Source organism: Vespula pensylvanica, chromosome 1 (assembly GCF_014466175.1).
Source record: "Vespula pensylvanica isolate Volc-1 chromosome 1, ASM1446617v1, whole genome shotgun sequence".
NCBI classification, from domain to species: domain Eukaryota; kingdom Metazoa; phylum Arthropoda; class Insecta; order Hymenoptera; family Vespidae; genus Vespula; species Vespula pensylvanica.
This window is the reverse complement of record NC_057685.1, coordinates 3,596,119-3,613,618: the sequence shown is the minus strand read 5'-3', so window position 1 is coordinate 3,613,618 and position 17,500 is coordinate 3,596,119. Positions and strand designations below refer to the sequence as shown.

Sequence of the window (17,500 nt, the reverse complement as noted above, 5' to 3'; positions counted from 1 at the left end):
AACTTTCTATCGCACACTAACGCGATTGTTAGGTTATAACTTACGGAAGCTTACACACCGATATTATAAGCCGCATAATGACAGTGTCCCTCTATTCCGTTTGTAGTTCATATTTTGTCCGTAGTTGTCGCTAAAATCGCATATTTGCGAACGTACACATATGAAAATTAATAAAGCCTTAATGATCCATCGTATTAAAAAATGTCGATCGATACTCAACATCGAACGATTCTTACCATTCAATCGCTCAAATTCTTTTGTTTTGCAATCCAATAACATACGATCGGTATTACGAATTAAAATCGTAGCACGTTATAACGTATCGTTATGGCTTGTCAAAATCTATGTTTTCGAAGTGTGAAAAAGAAGGTATATCAGTTATAACCTCATTTGTGTATTTATATATATATATATTTTTTTTTTGTATATAAAATTTTTGTCCGTTTAGGAAGAAATACAGATTTTCGACGAGAAAACCGAGGCTAGACTCAAACGTGAGAGATCTAACGTATTGAGAGGTAACCTCTGTGTCAAGCTCAAGTGTTTTGTGTAATCAAACGTTAAATTATTATCTTTTTTTCAAAGGATTATTAACCTTAAAAAAATATGAACGAATTCGTACTGAGGAATGTTCGAAATTGGCGCAAGAAAAGTATGAAGATAAAAAAGAAGATAAAGATTACGCGTGTACGAAATTATCTATATTAAAACGAATGCTACGTTTGAAAATACAAAGTATACAAAACGAACGTTTTAAGAAATGTTCTCAAAAAAAGTTCGTCGTTTCCTTCATGCGACTCAAGGTATATAACAAATCGTCGATGGATTTTTCTGATCTATTAAAAAAACTCAAGATCGCGTAAAATTAGAAATTCGAAAAATTTTGCAGAACGAACTTTTGAATCAACGATTGGATTATTTGTGTCATTTGGAAGAAAGAAAAAAGATACGGGAACACGATCGTTCGAAATTTGTTAACAGGTAATATATTTATTAATTTAATTTGTTGATTTAATGATTAAAAAAAAAAAAAAAAAGAAAAAAAAAGAAAACGAAAAAAGAAAACGAAAAGAAAGATTTCATTAACAATTGTAGGTTATTAGAAAAGTATGAGATCGTTGATGGCAGTTTACCTTACGATCATCCTATTTTTGATCAAGTAATGTCATTTCTATTCAACGTAATAAATAAATAATATTATTTCTTTATTTTTTTTTCTTCCATTTTTTTTCTTTTTTTTTTTTTTCTTTTCTTATTTTATTTCAGATTATTACGTTTAAGAGGAATAAGAAGAAAGAAAAATTTGCCAGGAAGAAACGAACTATCGAGATTATTGAAAAAATTAGTCGAGAAATGAACGGACGTTGTATAAAGTTAATAAAAAGAGTACGAAGCGTTCGATCGTTCGATGAGGAAGAATGTCCTAATATTTATTTCGAAAAATATATCGAATCTCGCGAGTATAAAATTCAAAATAAAGAAAAGGAACGAACGGAAAGTATAACTGTACTTAACAAAGAGATAACAACGACTGAGAAGAACAATGAAATAAGTACAAAAGTTGAAGAAAAAGATTTGTCAACGAAATCGAAAGAAAAAGTTACTACGGTGGAGGAAGGCTTGACCGTCGTCCATTTTGAAAAAAAGAAACATTTACGATTAGACGATGATGAATTTCCAATTGATAATTGTTTTTATGCGAATCCTGATAAAATCGAATTTAAAGTAACATTCGTATACAATTTCTTTTTTTTTTTAATCTCTTTTATCTCTTTTTTTTTCTTTCTCCCTTTCTCTAAATGTTTACAATCAATCAATCAATTATAATTTTATATATATTGTTTTAGGACTTTCAAATCGGTAAAACGTATTGTCGAAAAGTTTGTATTTTTAACAAGTCCTCTAAATGGGCTTATATAAGATATCATAAGATCGAAACGAACATCTGGGAACCAGTTATTGAAGTGAGTATATACATATATACGTATGTACTAATGCCTATATATTATATTTTTATAAATGTTTCTGTATATTCGTATGTATGTATGTATGTATATATATATATATATATATATATATATATATATATATGGAACTTTTTCTTAAATTAATTTATATTATTTTAGGTGAACATGTATTCTGCTGCTAAACTAAAGCCCGGCTTGCATGTAAAAATAAATATAAAATTTTTGCCGATTCACGAAGAAGAAGTGATCGCTATGATACACTTTTTAACATTTGGACCTGACAATCCAACGACATATCATCGTTTTTCTATACCGATTCATTGCTTACCTGAAATTCCCATACCCATAATCGATCCGCAAGAGATTAGGTAGATCTTATAAAAAAAAAAAAAAAAAAGAAAAAAAATTACAAAATTAAAAATATTTGTTTGTAGATTTGTTACTTTACCGATTTGGAAATTTACCGATTCGAAATTGAACGAAAAAATTCTTACGATTTCTAACGAAGGCAAAAAATTATTTACGCTTTTGATCGAAAATAAAGATCGTAGATATAATTACTTCGTATGGAGTTTCGAGAACGGCGAACTTCAAAGTGTGGAATCGAGCGATGAAGATATTTCAATGTTATTTAACGAAGGTTAAATGAATAGTGTTAAAATAAATAACTTTTATATTTTATTCTTATTTTTCATAATTCTTTTATAGATAGGTTGATCGACGATAACGAAAACGAGAGGAAGAAAAACAACATGAGTTTTTCTATGATCGATATACCAGCTGATTTTTCATGTCGTCTAAGAATACGATTTTATCCGAAATACGTCGGATTTCATTTCGAAAATCTTCAATTACGTTTCAAAATCAATAAAGAAATATTTGACAGGCGTGTACGCGATAAAAGATATATTCTATCGAATTTATATATCGGATACAATCTTTTTTTATACGTATATATAACATCGTTGAATATTTCAATGATCTTCGCAGGATGTATCAATGTGGGCAGAAGCAACAGGTCTACAGATTCATTTAGATCCATCTTATATAGATCTAGGGATTGTCGTGATGGATTTTGGAATATATCAACAGAACTTTAACATTATCAATACTGGTTAATTTATCATTTACCCGTTAAGTAATAAACGAAGCGAAAGTCTCTAAAATAATGATCTATAATGATTTATAATCTATTCGATAGGGCGATCGAGCGTCGAAGTGTCGATGAGTATACCAAGATCTCTTAAAAATCAAATATTTTTATATCCACGATCGACTTTAATCCAGCCTGAATCGATTAATACAATCAATGTTAGATTTATTCCTGAATCTAATATAATAAAAAAATCGAGAAGGTATTTTTTATCGAGATCTATTTTGTATAACAATTTAAATTGGATTTATTTTTAGATACTATAATTCTATATCTAACGTATTGGAAGTGCCAATACATGTAAAATCAATGTCAGCGGACGCCATTAATGCATCACCATTGATTTTAAAAGTTCTCAGTACGCTTACAACTTGTCATGCTTTGATATTAGGTGAGATCATTTTTAAAGAATGATAAAGTTGACTTATTTATTTATCAATCTTATATAATAGTAAAATGTTCTATATTAATAGTTTTAATACTTCTATACTAAAAAATAAAAAAGAAAGTTATATATATATATATATACATATATAGCATATCGATGCATTAATTTCAGAAAAATTTATTTAATCAACAAAGAACGATTTAATTTAGAATACTATAGAAATAATTTTACCAATCATTATAATTTTATTTTTAGAACCGAGTCACGTAGAGTTAGGTCGAGTGTTTACTCACGAATCAGTACTCGCAGAGTTGACACTGACAAACGTTTCCCTGTTAGTTCAAGAATACGGTTTTGTAAATCTACCATCATTCATGGAGATACAGCCGAACTATGGTTTTGGTAAAATCTTACCTGGCGAGAGTATACCCCTTCATCTGATTTATTCACCATTTTCAATAGACATTCCTGGAAATGAATTAGGTGTCAATGGTTTGGAGGGAGAACGAAGGTAAGGATTTTAATCAATTGAACAATAAGAAAAAAATATATATATGTATAAATATAAAGAAAAAAATTGAAAAAGATCTCGTTGAGCAATACCTCTACTAATCTACTTTGACTATCTCAGCTATTTAATAACAGATTTCTAATCACTTTTTTCGAAAGTTAGATTAGCCCACAGACATTTCTTCTTTCAAAAGTTTCGCCGTCGTCATTGAGATACATTTCTTTATATCTACATTTCTTTTCAATCTTTTTATCGTAACCTCAGTGCAAAGATCAAGAGCTGATCTAATAGTAACTATGAAATTAGTTTTCTTGTACAAGTTGTGACGATCACCGAGCTCGCTGGACGTGGGAAAGAATTGGAGATTGACAAGCTGAAAAATCCTTACGTTAGAAAATCAAAACAATTTCGGATGGGTTCGGGATTACCATTTAAAACAAAAATCGTCGATGGAAATGAATGTCGAATGTTACGGAAGAAAAACTTGAAGGATTTGAAAAAAGAATTTCATCGTCGTTGCGATATCACTGAAGACATTAATGATGAATATGAACAAATTTCGTTTAAAGAAGAAAGTAAATGAAAATATATTCAATAATAATACAAATTACATTTATCATTGTTCTTATAGATGTTTTTATTTCTGTTTTTCTTTCTTTCTTCGAACCAGATACATCTAGCGCAGTTTCTAAGCTCGATCGTAAAATGGACAAGAGAGTTGAGAAAAATGTGATCAAAGTCTCGGTCTATATCGTCGATACATATTGCGAATTGAGCGAACAAATTTTAGAATTTCCAGGGACTCCTTGTGGTTGCTTTTCCATAGTGAGTTATTGAAATTTTGAAACATTGTACGTATAATAAGGTATACTTTTATCGCGAAAAAAGAATTTTAGTTGCTCATTGCAAATATTTATTTAAATACAATATTAAATCGTAAAAATCAATGACGGTATATTTCATTTTATTGATACGTAAACAGAATTTTATTTAAGTATCAATTTTGTTCGTTGATACGATATATTTAGAATTCATTGATTTTCATTTTTATACGTTACTTTGTTATATCGTATAAATATATAAAATTATCGTTAATAATTACGAATGTAGATCAGCATCGAGCTGCGGGCCTTCAACATGGCATCTTATCCAAATTGCAGTTGTAATGTATTGAAGAAGGATCAATCGAAAGAGTTTACAGCTCGTTACGAATTCAGGTGTTCGTCCCGTCAAATGAGCATCGTCCCAGCGAGTGGACGTTTGCGAAGTAACGATCTCGTCGTGATCAAATTTATTTTCGAGCCAAAGTTATCGAAATATGCCGTAACGAAGAGAACTCAAGAGTTGAAGGCTTCTATGATTGCGAAGGAATTGGAAACGGAAAAGTTGACGAACATAGACAAAAAATCTACGAGAAAAGAAAAATTGCCTGGTAATTTTTTTCTTTTCTTTTCTCTCTTTCATTTTTTCTTTGTATATTATTTTACATACAATAATTGACTAAATTTAAAATTCTTTTGAAAAAATGATTTCTTTCAATATTTCTTTGTAGCTAAGACGCGTAGGCAGAAACGATCAAAGGACAACGAAGTAGAAGAAACCGATCGAACGAAGAAGGAGAAAGAAAACTTAAAAATCTCAAGCAACGATTTGTTTTTAGGAGAATGCGATCTTTTGGAAAATTTCGAGGCATACTCAACAACGATAGACGTCGCCTGTTCGATAGAAATCGAAACGGCAGACGGTATTTCAAGAGAAGAAACTCTCTTTGCTAAACTTTATTGTCCTGTAATCAAACCGGCTATAATCATTTTGAATACTACACGTGAAATAAGTTTCGAACCAACGATCATCGGCTCGTCGTCGAGGAAGTTTTTATCAGTGAAAAATATCTCCGACAGGTATATATCGTTAGAAAGAGAAATTTGATCGTCGGTTAGATTTTAATCTTCTCTTCCTTCTCTCTCTCTCTCTCTCTCTCTCCCTCTGTTTTTTACAAGAAGGCAAAACTTGTTGCATTCGATTCTTGCAAAATCTTATGGATAAATTAAGTCAATACTTTCTCCGTGTCGTCTCGGTGATCTATCTCCCTCGTGATGTAATTGCGTGTCGAAATCTCGGAAGTTTTCGTATCAAACTCTTGCCTTTTCTTTTTCAGAGAGGTAAAAGTACGGGTGACTTTGCTCAATCCATTGGGACCATTTTTTATGCCACCTGGGAAAACTCTTGAAATTGGATCGGTTTTAACACTTCCGATCACTTATCGGCCAACCGAGGAGGATCCTTCACGAGTAAGACTTTTCTTTTCTATTTTTTTTCTTTTTTATTTTTCTTTTTTCTTATCTTTCTTTGAGATATACAAAAATTGATCAAAAATTGCTGTAAGGTTTAGGGAGGATGGCACCTATAGTTCTAGGTTCTTTGCTTTTAAAGATCCAGGTCCATCCATTCCCTTTGATACGTTTAACTTCTTTAATTTTGTATCTTCCTGGTCCAGGATATCCAACGTCTTGCATGATCGGTCGAACGTTTTCGATGTTACTATCGAAAGGATAATTCATTCTGTTTTTAGGTTTTCGAGGTGAGGAAGGATTGTAATAGCCAGGCCCAGGATCATTCGGATCCTTGTAACACATGTTAATATCTTTTAATGCCATCCTCAATCCACTGATCTTCGGAAATCTAAAAACAATTATTGTTTTATTCGAGAACTTTTAAACAATAATTATTTTTATGATATACCTTGGACGTGTCGAGATACGTCCCTTGTAATAATTCGATTTGTGTAAAAGTTTGTCTATTTCACCGGGTAAACTTAGCGGCCAACCACGATAATCCTCTATTTTCTTACTCATATATCCCTTCAACGTAGTTTCATCCCTTGGTCCTGAAATGAAATATGTTATCTATCTTACATTATACAAATATTTGGAGAAATTTAAATTCTTGTGAAATTAATAGATGCCTGTAAATAAATCGTACGGTCCTCTTTTTCCAATAACTTTGTTTAAAACAGCTTCGATGGATTTCGAATCTTTCACATTATATCTATGAAACGTTATAATCATTATTATCAAACAAATTCGATCTGAAACATTTGTAATAGTAAATAGTAAAAAGTGAGTACATGTTACATGGCAAAGAGTGGTCTCTTTGAATATCTTTAAATCTTGGCATAAGACCATCGTATTCAAAGGTTGGTAAAGAGGAAAAACCTTTTAATCTATTCAGCTCCAAATAATAATAAGGATTATGTACTTTAAGGTATCCTAAAATTCATAGAAATTTCTTTCTTTCAATATTAATTCAAATAATTCCAAATGTAAGAAATATTTTGTTGTATTTTAATCTGGACCTGGACCAGGTGTCTTAGAGTAAACACTTTTGAAACGTGGAACAGTGCCAAAACCGACATCTTCGTGTATGCTCTTGCAAGGTTTATTCAGAACGTTCTCCGGCCATTGCTCTATCTCGTGAGTTCCTGGGCCACGTCCTGTGATCATCAAATCTTTTTGAATTAAGCGCGATTCCAAATAACGACCACCCAAGCTCTCAGAAAATTGTTTCGTTTCCAACTCTCTCTTCCAACTGAATTAATCATCAAAGTCGTATTATTATCGAACAACGAAATGTCTTTGATAAAACATTTTCGTTCGATATAATTACCTTATTGCTTGTCCTTTAGTTTTGATCGGCAAGACATTGTATCGACCAACCGACGGTGCATACGAATAATGGGTATACAATTTTGGATGTAAACCAATTTTGGTATCTCTGCTTGTTGCCCTGTTAAACGGCGGCGGAGGTTTTTTCTTACGGGGTATCAAACATTTGCATCGCCATTTGCAAGAGCAACGACAGAGTTTAAAAGTTATGGTACCGTGATCACACCGCATTTGCGATTGAAAATGTTTACAAAAGTATCAAAGCAAAGAGAATTCAAATGATTGATAGTTTAGATTTAATCAGAATTGATCCATTCATTTTTATCGATTCACGGTTCGTGTTTCCACTTAGGTACAGGAGTTCTTTGAAGTTGCCGCTGTTGGAACTAGAACGTCATGGTTAATGGCCGTCTCAGGAGAAGCAGTAACACCATCCTGAATTATCCGTATAAATTATTTACAACTTAAACGACCGTCGGTATAAGAGAATTTATTATCTCGCGTCGATAACGTAGAACGCGATCTCGCTTTTTCATTCAAGTGAATTTCTATTTTACCGACATTGATCCTTTGGATACTTATATTTATCTCACGTATACTGGTCTCCTGTTATGTAAAATTCAATAATGCAATTTAAACTAAACGCACCATATTCCTCGTTAATTATAGTCGAGAGAAATTAACAATGGACGTGTATCCATTACCTTTAACGATATTTTATACTCTCGAGTAAGTCGGAATACAAATTACGGAAACAAGAGACATGTGTTTTTTCCGTAATCTAATTAGTTCCAGTCGACAAGAAACGCCAAGGGAATTAATTACTCGCAGCAATCAAGTACAAAGTGACACGTTATATACGGGTTAATCGAGGCGGTTAACAAATGACGAAGTTCAGAGTGGAATTAGTTTCTAATGCGACGTATATTCGATCGACTATCCGTTCTCAAAAGTTAATCGTCAAAGACGTTTAAATTTAAGGATGAATTTATTTAGGATAATTGTATCGAATATAAAATATGTGCCTAATATGAGATCAAGGATTGGATAAGACATATTAAAATTAGTCAAAAAAAAATTCCAATTTACACACACACACAGAAACGAGAAATTCACTTTGTCTTTTTTTTTTTAATTCTTTTTTATTCTTCTTTTTTTTTAATCAGATTCAAGTTACTATTACAAAATTATATATAGCACTTGATTTTCATCGATCTTCGGATATGCTCGAGAATGTGATAAGTATTATTTCATAATATTTCTTTTATAATATAATATATAATTATATAGTATAATTATATAATTATTATGATACATATAACATATATATATATTTTTTTTATTTTATTTTACTTTATTATTTTATTTATTTTTTTTATTTTATTATTATTACTATTACTATTATTATTATTATTATATTATGTAATTTTTGTTTTATCTAGTGGCGAAGAACGATTAAACTCTATGAAATATTTGAAGTACCTTAAGAACGTGTCGTGGGTGTTAAACTTGGCCGTGATGGTTCTTCTTTAATAGTAAACCCACAAGTTCCAAAGAAACTACCTAACCGAGTTCGAGACTAAGCAGGAATATTCGGGTCAACTGTTCGTAAAAATATTTAGAATTTTCGTCGAAGAAGGGAAATCGTCTTCGAGTATCTATATTCCTTTTATAATTGATATGTAGGAGTAATAACATATCGAATTTATCGAAGTTCATTTCATTCTCTCTCTTTCTCTCTCTCTCTCTCTCTCTTTTTTATAATCACTTCGTCTGTCTTGTTAAAACGCGTTAACAACCATTAAAAATTTCTTTTTCTCTCTCTCTCTCTTTTTTTAAGGATCTTCAGTAAACTAAAGTCGTAGTCGACTTTGATCTATAACTCATCCGATGAAATTTTCAATTTCCCGCGTGGATTGACACGAACGAGACACATTCGTTATTCAAAAGATCGTAGGATCAAGAGAGAAAGAGAGAGAGAAAGAAAGATAGATAGATAGATAGAAAGAGAGAGAGAGAGAGAGAGAGAGAGAGAGAGAGAGAGAGAGAGAAAGAGCGGTTGATCCTCCGAGGAAAGACTTAATTCCTATCTTCGGATTTGTTTGAAGGATCAAATTTTCATGTAACATTTTGACGCAATCGTTATAGTCACGACGTTGAGAGAAAATAAAAAAGGAGGTAGGATTAAGAAGAGATACTCGAAGAGATACTTTTTTGATGAGTTTCTTTTCTCTATTTTACGATTAAACGAATCTCTCTCTCTCTCTCTCTCTCTCTCTCTCTCTCTCTTCCTCTCTCTCTCTCTCTCAAAAGAGAAAGAAAAAGATTGGATTAAAAGAAAAAAAAAAAAAAAAAAAAAAAAAAAAAAAAAAAAAAAAAAAAAAAAAAAAGAAATAGCTATCAATCTGCTTGACTTATCACGAAAATTTAATACACACAGCTTTTCGTTTCTTTCTCTTTTCTAAGCTTTTACGTAATAAGATCGAAGTTCTCAATCTCGGAAGTGTACATACATACCAACTTGAAGAAAATAATACTGTATCGTCGAATTGAAACTTTTTACTTGGATTCTCTCAGATACACTTAATGTCTCAGCAAGATTTGCAGTCCGTTCTATCCTATCTTATCCTTCTCAACATTCGACCATCAACTTCACTCCAACTTCAAAGAACATCCCTCGAGTCCTTCTTCTACTTCACTTCCTTCTCCTCATCCTCCACCTTCTCGTCGTCCTTCTATTCCTTCTGCCCTTCTCCTTTCCTTCATCTCCTATTTCTCATCTTGATCTTACGTTTCTCATGCGGAATGATTTCCGTTCATGGATTCCACTCCTCGTAAATCTTCCTTCCTATTGCGATTTACCGTCTTTCGTCCAATTTCCTTACCGATAACTAAATATATGCACAGTCAAATCTAATTAATACTTACGAACTTTAATTAAGGACTAGCCAAAAGACGATCCCGCGATTAATTTGCAAGAAAGTTTTATCTATAAGTCTAATAAAAGTTAAGAACAAATTTCACGGTACATTAATGGATTAAAGAATTTTTCTTTTCTTTTGTTCTCTTTCTTTTATCTTTCTGTTTTTTCTTTTCTTTTTTTTTTTTTTTTTATATTTCTTTCTGTTCTTCTTTTTGATAATATTTCGATTAAAGAGAATCCTCGAGAGGATAAAGTTTATTATTTTTTTTTTCTAATCAAGGATCGTCGATAATATGATCGTTAAGTTATAATAGATAATAGGTATTCTTTTTAATGAGATAGTTTTTTTTTTTCTTATTGGTATATAATAAATTTTTTTATGAAACTTTTTGCAAAGGTTTCTCTCTCTCTCTCTCTTTATATATATATATATATATATATATATATATATATATATAGGTTGTAACAAAATTAAATTGAAATTAAATCCAAAACACTAGTTTGATTAGGCTCAAATGTCTACATTTATCGTTACGTCACGTGTCAGATTTTACATTATAAACACCAGCAAGTGGATTAACGTATTCATAATCATAAGTAGGCGTATTTTGGGGCGTGTTTGGAACTCAATGAAACGACGAACTAAGGCCAGTATTCAAACAGGAGATTGATATTTCGAACATTTTATCTAAAGGAATGTCGACAGACTTGTATAATTTTGTTACATCCTATATATACATGTATATACATACATATATATATATATATTTATATTTATATTATATAGATGTTATTTGAAAATCAGTGATATTCATCTTATAGAGTAACATACAAATAAAAATCGTGGGTGGTAATAAAACGAAAATCGAATATAACTTTGTATCTTTTATCTTTCATTTTTTTTTACATATTCTCTCTCTCTCTCTCTCTCTCTCTCTCTCTCTCTCTCTCTCTCTCTCTCTTTCCTCAATCGTTGTAGAATACAATAGACATCAAATTTACAATTTGGAATAAACATTAACGATATTTGATGGTCCGTCTTGTTTAATTTTAATTTTCTCATTTATCTTTAACATCAATATATTTAATATTTATTGTATTAATTACAATCGAATATAGTCCACTGTAATAATCTTATAAGGAATTGCAAAAATTTTTTTCCTAAATATTAATACTTGAAGAATTATAATCGAATATAGAGCACACTGATGATTATCGTTATAAGAAATCTCATTTCAAAAATGTTGTCTATAATTTTATAAAGTTAGTGTCATATTTCGCAGTTTTCTTTTTTTTTATTCTTTTTTTATTTTCCTTTTATTCTTTTTTTTTATTTTTATTTCTCTTTTTTTTATAACAAGATTCGTATCTTTGAAATGTGATCTCGACGGAACATTATTATTGTTGTTGTTGTTATTATTATTATTATTATTATTATTATTATTATTATTATTATTATTATTATTATTATTATCATTAGTATCATTATCATTAATATTATTATGTTTGTTATTTTTATTATTATTACTATTACTATTACTATTATTATTATTATTATTATTATTATTATTACTATTATCATTATTATACATATATCCACTCCACGCAATATACATCGAGAAAATATCTATGATATAGGTATTTTTTTTGTAAAAAGGAAACTCGTTCGATACAACACCGATGTTAAAATAAATAAATAAATATATATATATATATACACATATACGATATATTATTATTTATCTATAATGTATATGTATATATATATATACATATACATATACATATACATATATATATATATGTATATGTATATATAATAATGAAGAGGTGCATCGATATCACGTGCCGTTCATCGATTAATACGACTACAAAGTTATACATTGTTACTTAAGCGAATAAAATTTTTCTTCTTTCTTATTTTATTTTATTTTATTTTATTTTATTTTATTTTAATTTTTCTTTCTTTTTTCTTTTTCTTTTTTAATTTGTATCTTAATCAGCGATTCAATTTTCCCCTCATTAATGTTGAAAATCCATTAGAGATTTTCTCTTATTATATATTATCCTTTCGTTTTAAACATTATTACGTCTTACAAGAAGCACCTTAAGTATGATATGAATTATAGATAAAGTTTTATAATCGTTATTATTCCGTATAGTTATTATATACAATGTATATAAGTATAAATTAGTATACGCGAATTGAAAAGACTCTCTTATGTACACATATATAGATGATGTGTTCGTGCCAAAAAAGAAATAAAAAGAGAAAAAAAGGAAAAGGAAGAAAATAAAGAGGAAGATAAAAAAAAAATAAAAGAAAGAAAGTGATCTCAACAAGTGTGATATGCAGGACTTCGCTCGTTTCAACGATTAGTCCGCTTAAAACTCTCGAGCTTGAAGGTTTTCTCTTTCTCTTTCTCTCTTTCTTTTTCTCTCTTTATCTTCTCTCTCTCTCTCTCTCTCTCTCTCTCTCGCTCTTTATTTAGCTGGAAACTTTTTTAATTACTTCGTTTCGCACATCGTTTTCCCGTCCAAAAATTTGCCTATCTACATATGAAAAGTTTCCCTCGTCGTATTTCGAGGACGAAGGAAGAATCAAGTCCATCTGAAAGCACACAAATTGAAAAAAAAAAGAAAAAAGAAAAAAGAAAATAAAAAAAAAAAGGAATGAAAAAAAGGATAGAACAAGGAATATATATTTTGTTTCTTTGCGGTATGATGTAAGCAAAAAACGTAATAATTAAATAAATAGGTAAAAGAGACAAGCGGAAGTGAATAAGTTTCTGAAAATGTTTTAACCCTCTATAACATGCAATGAATTAATATATTTATCTGTGTGTATGTGTGTGTCTGTGTGTGAACATTTTTCCATTTTATTTCATATTTTATATATATATATGTACTTATAAATTAATATCTTTAATTATTAAGTTATTAAAATTTATCTTTCTTTAATATACTATTAGAATATTATATATATTTATATAAATATAATGTCATATATTAGTGTGTGTATATATATATATATATATGAGTAATACATTAGAATTTTTTTAATTTAACAAAAAAAAAAAAAGAAAAAGAAAATAGTTAGAGTTATACAGGGCTAAGAAAAGGAAATGTGATCTGTTGTTATCTTCATTTTTTCAAATCATTAAAGACAAGATAAAAAGAAAAAAAAATGAAATAATAAAAAAAAAATCAATTTGTTTCTAAATTCTACAAGAATTAACTTAATTATGTTTTGATAATACCATCTCATGTCCAACCTGCTTGTCACTTTGTAGCGAGCACAATGGATAAGATTAACTACAACTTTACGATTACTGTGTTTGACGTTCAATGACATGCTACGTGCATAAAGTGAAATTTCGTGATGCAAATTTCGTACTAACTGCAAGAAAGCAAAGCAGGCAAACATAGGAACGTATTTCTGTGTATATATATATGTATATATATATACACACATATATAATATACACATAAATTTACGTGTATAATTATATACTCTCTACAGAGACTATGGATCTTAGACGTTCAATGAACGTTAAACGTCTTCTGAAAAATAGATATCGATCGGATTGAAAATATTTCTTGTAATATAAATCTTCTCACATTATTCTACTTATAAAAAAATATATTTAATTTTTATAACTTTTTTTTAGATGAAAGATGTCTGTAAACAATTTTTTAAAATAAGATTACATTACGAAGAACGACATAAAAAAAGGAAACTAATATCTATCCAAAAAATGAAAAATTTGTTTTCAAAGTTTTTATTATTATTATTACTATTACTATTACTACTATTATTGTTATTATTGTTATTATTATTATTATTATTATTATTATTATTATTATTACTATTACTATTATTACTTGCTACTCACAGAGATACCACTCAACCTTCTTAACTTTCCTTCTTCCTAACTTCTAACTTTCCCCAATATCGTCTCTACGTATGTATATAAAATTTGTAAAAAGAAGTTTGAAATAAATAACAACACTTAAATAACTCGTTATTTTCGCCATAATACAATCATATTTGATCGTTTGATAAAAGCTTCGGTTAATTTTTATAATGGAAAATTATTTACCGAATAAATGTATTTCTGCGTGTTTGTGTAATGTATATGGAAATGATTGTAATAACCATTATCGTGATAACATCGTGTTTTCTTTCACGTTGTTCTAGTCTTACAGAGAAAGAGAGAGAGAGAGAGAAAGAGAAAGAAAGAAAGAGGAAGAAAAAAAGGAAGAGACAGACACACAAAGAGAACGAAAGAGAGAGAAAGAGAGAAAAAGAAAAAAGAGAGAGAGAGAGAGACAGAGAGAGAGAGAAAGAGATAGACAAACATACAGAAACGCAATATCGAAGACGGCATTTTCAAATCTTCCTAGTTAACACCATTTGCCGAAGGAATGCTTTTCCGAGCTGCAAACATTTTCATGGGCAGACTACAAGGTGCATGTCGGTCGAGTTTCGTGACTTGGAGTCTTTGAAGGAATTCCGTATCCACCTGAATCGGGCATTCAATAAAATTCATCTCTTTGCATATTTCTTCTTTTATACATATATGTGTATATGTACACTTATTGATAAAAGTTAAAAAATAATATAATCGTTCCTCCATTTTTATAAAATGTTCTTTTTTTTTTTAAACAATATAGAAATTTCATTACATTTATAAGTGATATATCCGTATAGATTTTTATTAAATATTGTTAGTTGAATATCGAATTTCATTGATTCGAATTTGTTGAAGGCAATAAAAAAATTTCATTACTTTTGTAGACTATATATATATATATATATATATATATATATATATATATATATATATATTTGTAGACTCATATAAATTATTTGTGAATGAACATTAAATTTTATTGATTCGAATTTGTTTGTAAAAAAAAGGCAAAGGAAAAATTTGATCATAAAAAATGCCTAATATAATTATTCTTCGAACTTTTTCTTTCATTTAAAAGATTAATCGATCACATTCATATAAAACATTCGAGTAAATCTTTGTTTTATATTGAACAAATAAAAGCGTAGAAATCAGATCTAAAAATTGTGCAAAAAGTATTTGAAAAAATTTACAAACCTCTTTTCTTCGTACTTTTTACGTTCAACTTTAATGCCCTACGATATTACTTTACTTTTGTACGTATATTTTATATAGCCGCATAGATACAAATATATCTACATACATACATACATATATATATATATATATATATATATATATATATATATACATATGTTCTTACTCTTAGAAATTTCAAACTTTCTTTTTACGAAGTCGTGAAGCTTTACTTTTTTACGACTTTCATGATTATAGCAAAAGAACTGTGGAAAATTTGTTGATGATCGATGTTGGTAAATACATACCCATGTACATATGTACATATGTACATATGTAAAACCTTGCATAAATTTAGTAACGAACGTTTCTCGCTTATAACACCCAACGAGATTGTTCATTCGGAAATTCTCTAATTTGTCTTCTCTGCAAGTACATATATACTTGAATATGTATACATCCGTATATATATTATGTAGTATGTATATATATATATATGTAAGTATATAGGTGTCTATGTATGTATATATGTATATAATTTGATGAACTATTTCCAAGGTATTTTCCAATCTTCTCCTCTTCTGACAAACGAGACGCGAACATTAATACCACTAATTAAAATCATTCAACTCCTTCGAACGAAATGATAAAGATTTCTTCGAAATTTTTTCTATGTAATATATAAACTAAACCCATTGATCATATTTCTCTCTTTGATAATCAATATCAAGGTTTCTAGAACTTTTATTAGCCGATTTCAACTTTCGAAAACTATACTCACTCGAACGTGTAATTGCTTTTGAGATTTAATTAAATAAGGAATAAAAATTGATTTTCGTATTGACTTATGAGTTGTAAAATACTAAACAAAGAAAAATAATAATTTTCATTTAATCTTCGACAATATCGACTTTGGATTGTTTGTCTGACAATTATTCGATGAGTAAAATACGCATCTTCGAAATCTTTAATTTTTCGAATGAGACGGAAAGAAGAAAAAAAAAAATACTAAAACATTATTGTCTTCGTCGTAAAAAGAAAAATGTATGGCGAAAGTTGACATTTTCTAATTTTCTTTTTTATTAAAATTTTTTTTGGTTACTATTATTATCCAACGTATCCTATCAACCGCTTATGCAGTTTATTAGCAATTATAAGAGGACAAAATTCACATTATATACAGGGTTGACGTTTCATTTGATATTACGATAGAGAAATAAAAATAGAAAGAGAGAGAGAGAGAGAGAGAGAGAGAGAGAGAGAGAGAGAGAGAGAGAGAGAGAGAGAGAGAGAGAGAGAGAGAGAGAGAGAGAGATAGGAAGAGAGAAAGATAAAGAAAGAAAAAAAGAGAGAAAGATAGAAATTTATAATCGATATATAAATATAAGAAAAAACGACTACAAGAAGATATTTATAATACATAGATAATAAAAACAAAATAAAAAATAATAACAATCAAAAATATATATATATATTATATATGTATATAAAAAAAAAGCGATTCGGCGCAAATACAAAAGCAAAGCGACATTATGCGATAATACTTACGAGCAACAGATTCGCTCTAAACGGCGCTGTGTTCTACGCAAAATATGAAAGAAAATCGCTACGACAAAGACAAAGTACAATATGTTAGGATTGGTAAGATGGCGTTCCTTTTTTTTTCTTTATTTTCTCTCTTTCATCGGTAATTGAGATGAAAAGAAGAAAGAATTATGTTCCCACGACAAAAAATTATTATATCTTCGTATCACCTCCAGATATTGGGATTGTGCGGAAAAAGAAAAAAAAAAAAAAAAA

General features: G+C 29.3%; 3 protein-coding genes across 11 annotated transcripts in view; 1 reads left to right on the top strand and 2 right to left on the bottom strand.

Moving 5' to 3' along the window:
* Nucleotides 1-2,940: 2,940 nt before the first annotated feature.
* On the top strand, nt 2,941-8,775 carry LOC122631132. Its single transcript, XM_043816435.1, has 10 exons — nt 2,941-3,081; nt 3,169-3,322; nt 3,378-3,511; nt 3,764-4,019; nt 4,326-4,594; nt 4,690-4,844; nt 5,130-5,451; nt 5,572-5,920; nt 6,178-6,310; nt 8,037-8,775. Exons 1-10 carry the CDS (start codon nt 2,967-2,969, stop codon nt 8,121-8,123), a joined length of 1,974 nt encoding a protein of 657 aa, XP_043672370.1. The 5' UTR covers nt 2,941-2,966; the 3' UTR covers nt 8,124-8,775.
* Nucleotides 6,307-8,030, bottom strand: LOC122631135 (lymphocyte expansion molecule-like). The gene is made up of 6 exons (XM_043816450.1): nt 7,686-8,030; nt 7,375-7,607; nt 7,147-7,288; nt 6,985-7,067; nt 6,762-6,906; nt 6,307-6,701 (listed from the first exon to the last, which is right to left on the bottom strand). The coding sequence occupies exons 1-6, from the start codon at nt 7,913-7,915 to the stop codon at nt 6,389-6,391; spliced, it is 1,146 nt and encodes a 381-aa protein (XP_043672385.1). The 5' UTR covers nt 7,916-8,030; the 3' UTR covers nt 6,307-6,388.
* A 4,287-nt stretch (nt 8,776-13,062) lies between the features above and the next one.
* LOC122627364 (QRFP-like peptide receptor) overlaps nt 13,063-17,500 on the bottom strand; it is a 46,697-nt gene continuing 42,259 nt past the window's right edge. The window contains exons 10-11 of one of the 9 annotated variants that reach the window (XM_043808484.1): nt 17,249-17,306; nt 13,063-13,218 (exon numbers count right to left, since the gene is read on the bottom strand). In XM_043808484.1, the coding sequence (XP_043664419.1) occupies nt 17,282-17,306 (25 nt within the window). In that variant the 3' untranslated portion in view covers nt 13,063-13,218; nt 17,249-17,281. Of the gene's footprint in view, nt 13,219-14,392; nt 15,134-17,248; nt 17,307-17,500 lie in introns of those variants that run through there. The other 8 variants (XM_043808491.1, XM_043808467.1, XM_043808474.1 and 5 more) reach the window with 8 other exon arrangements.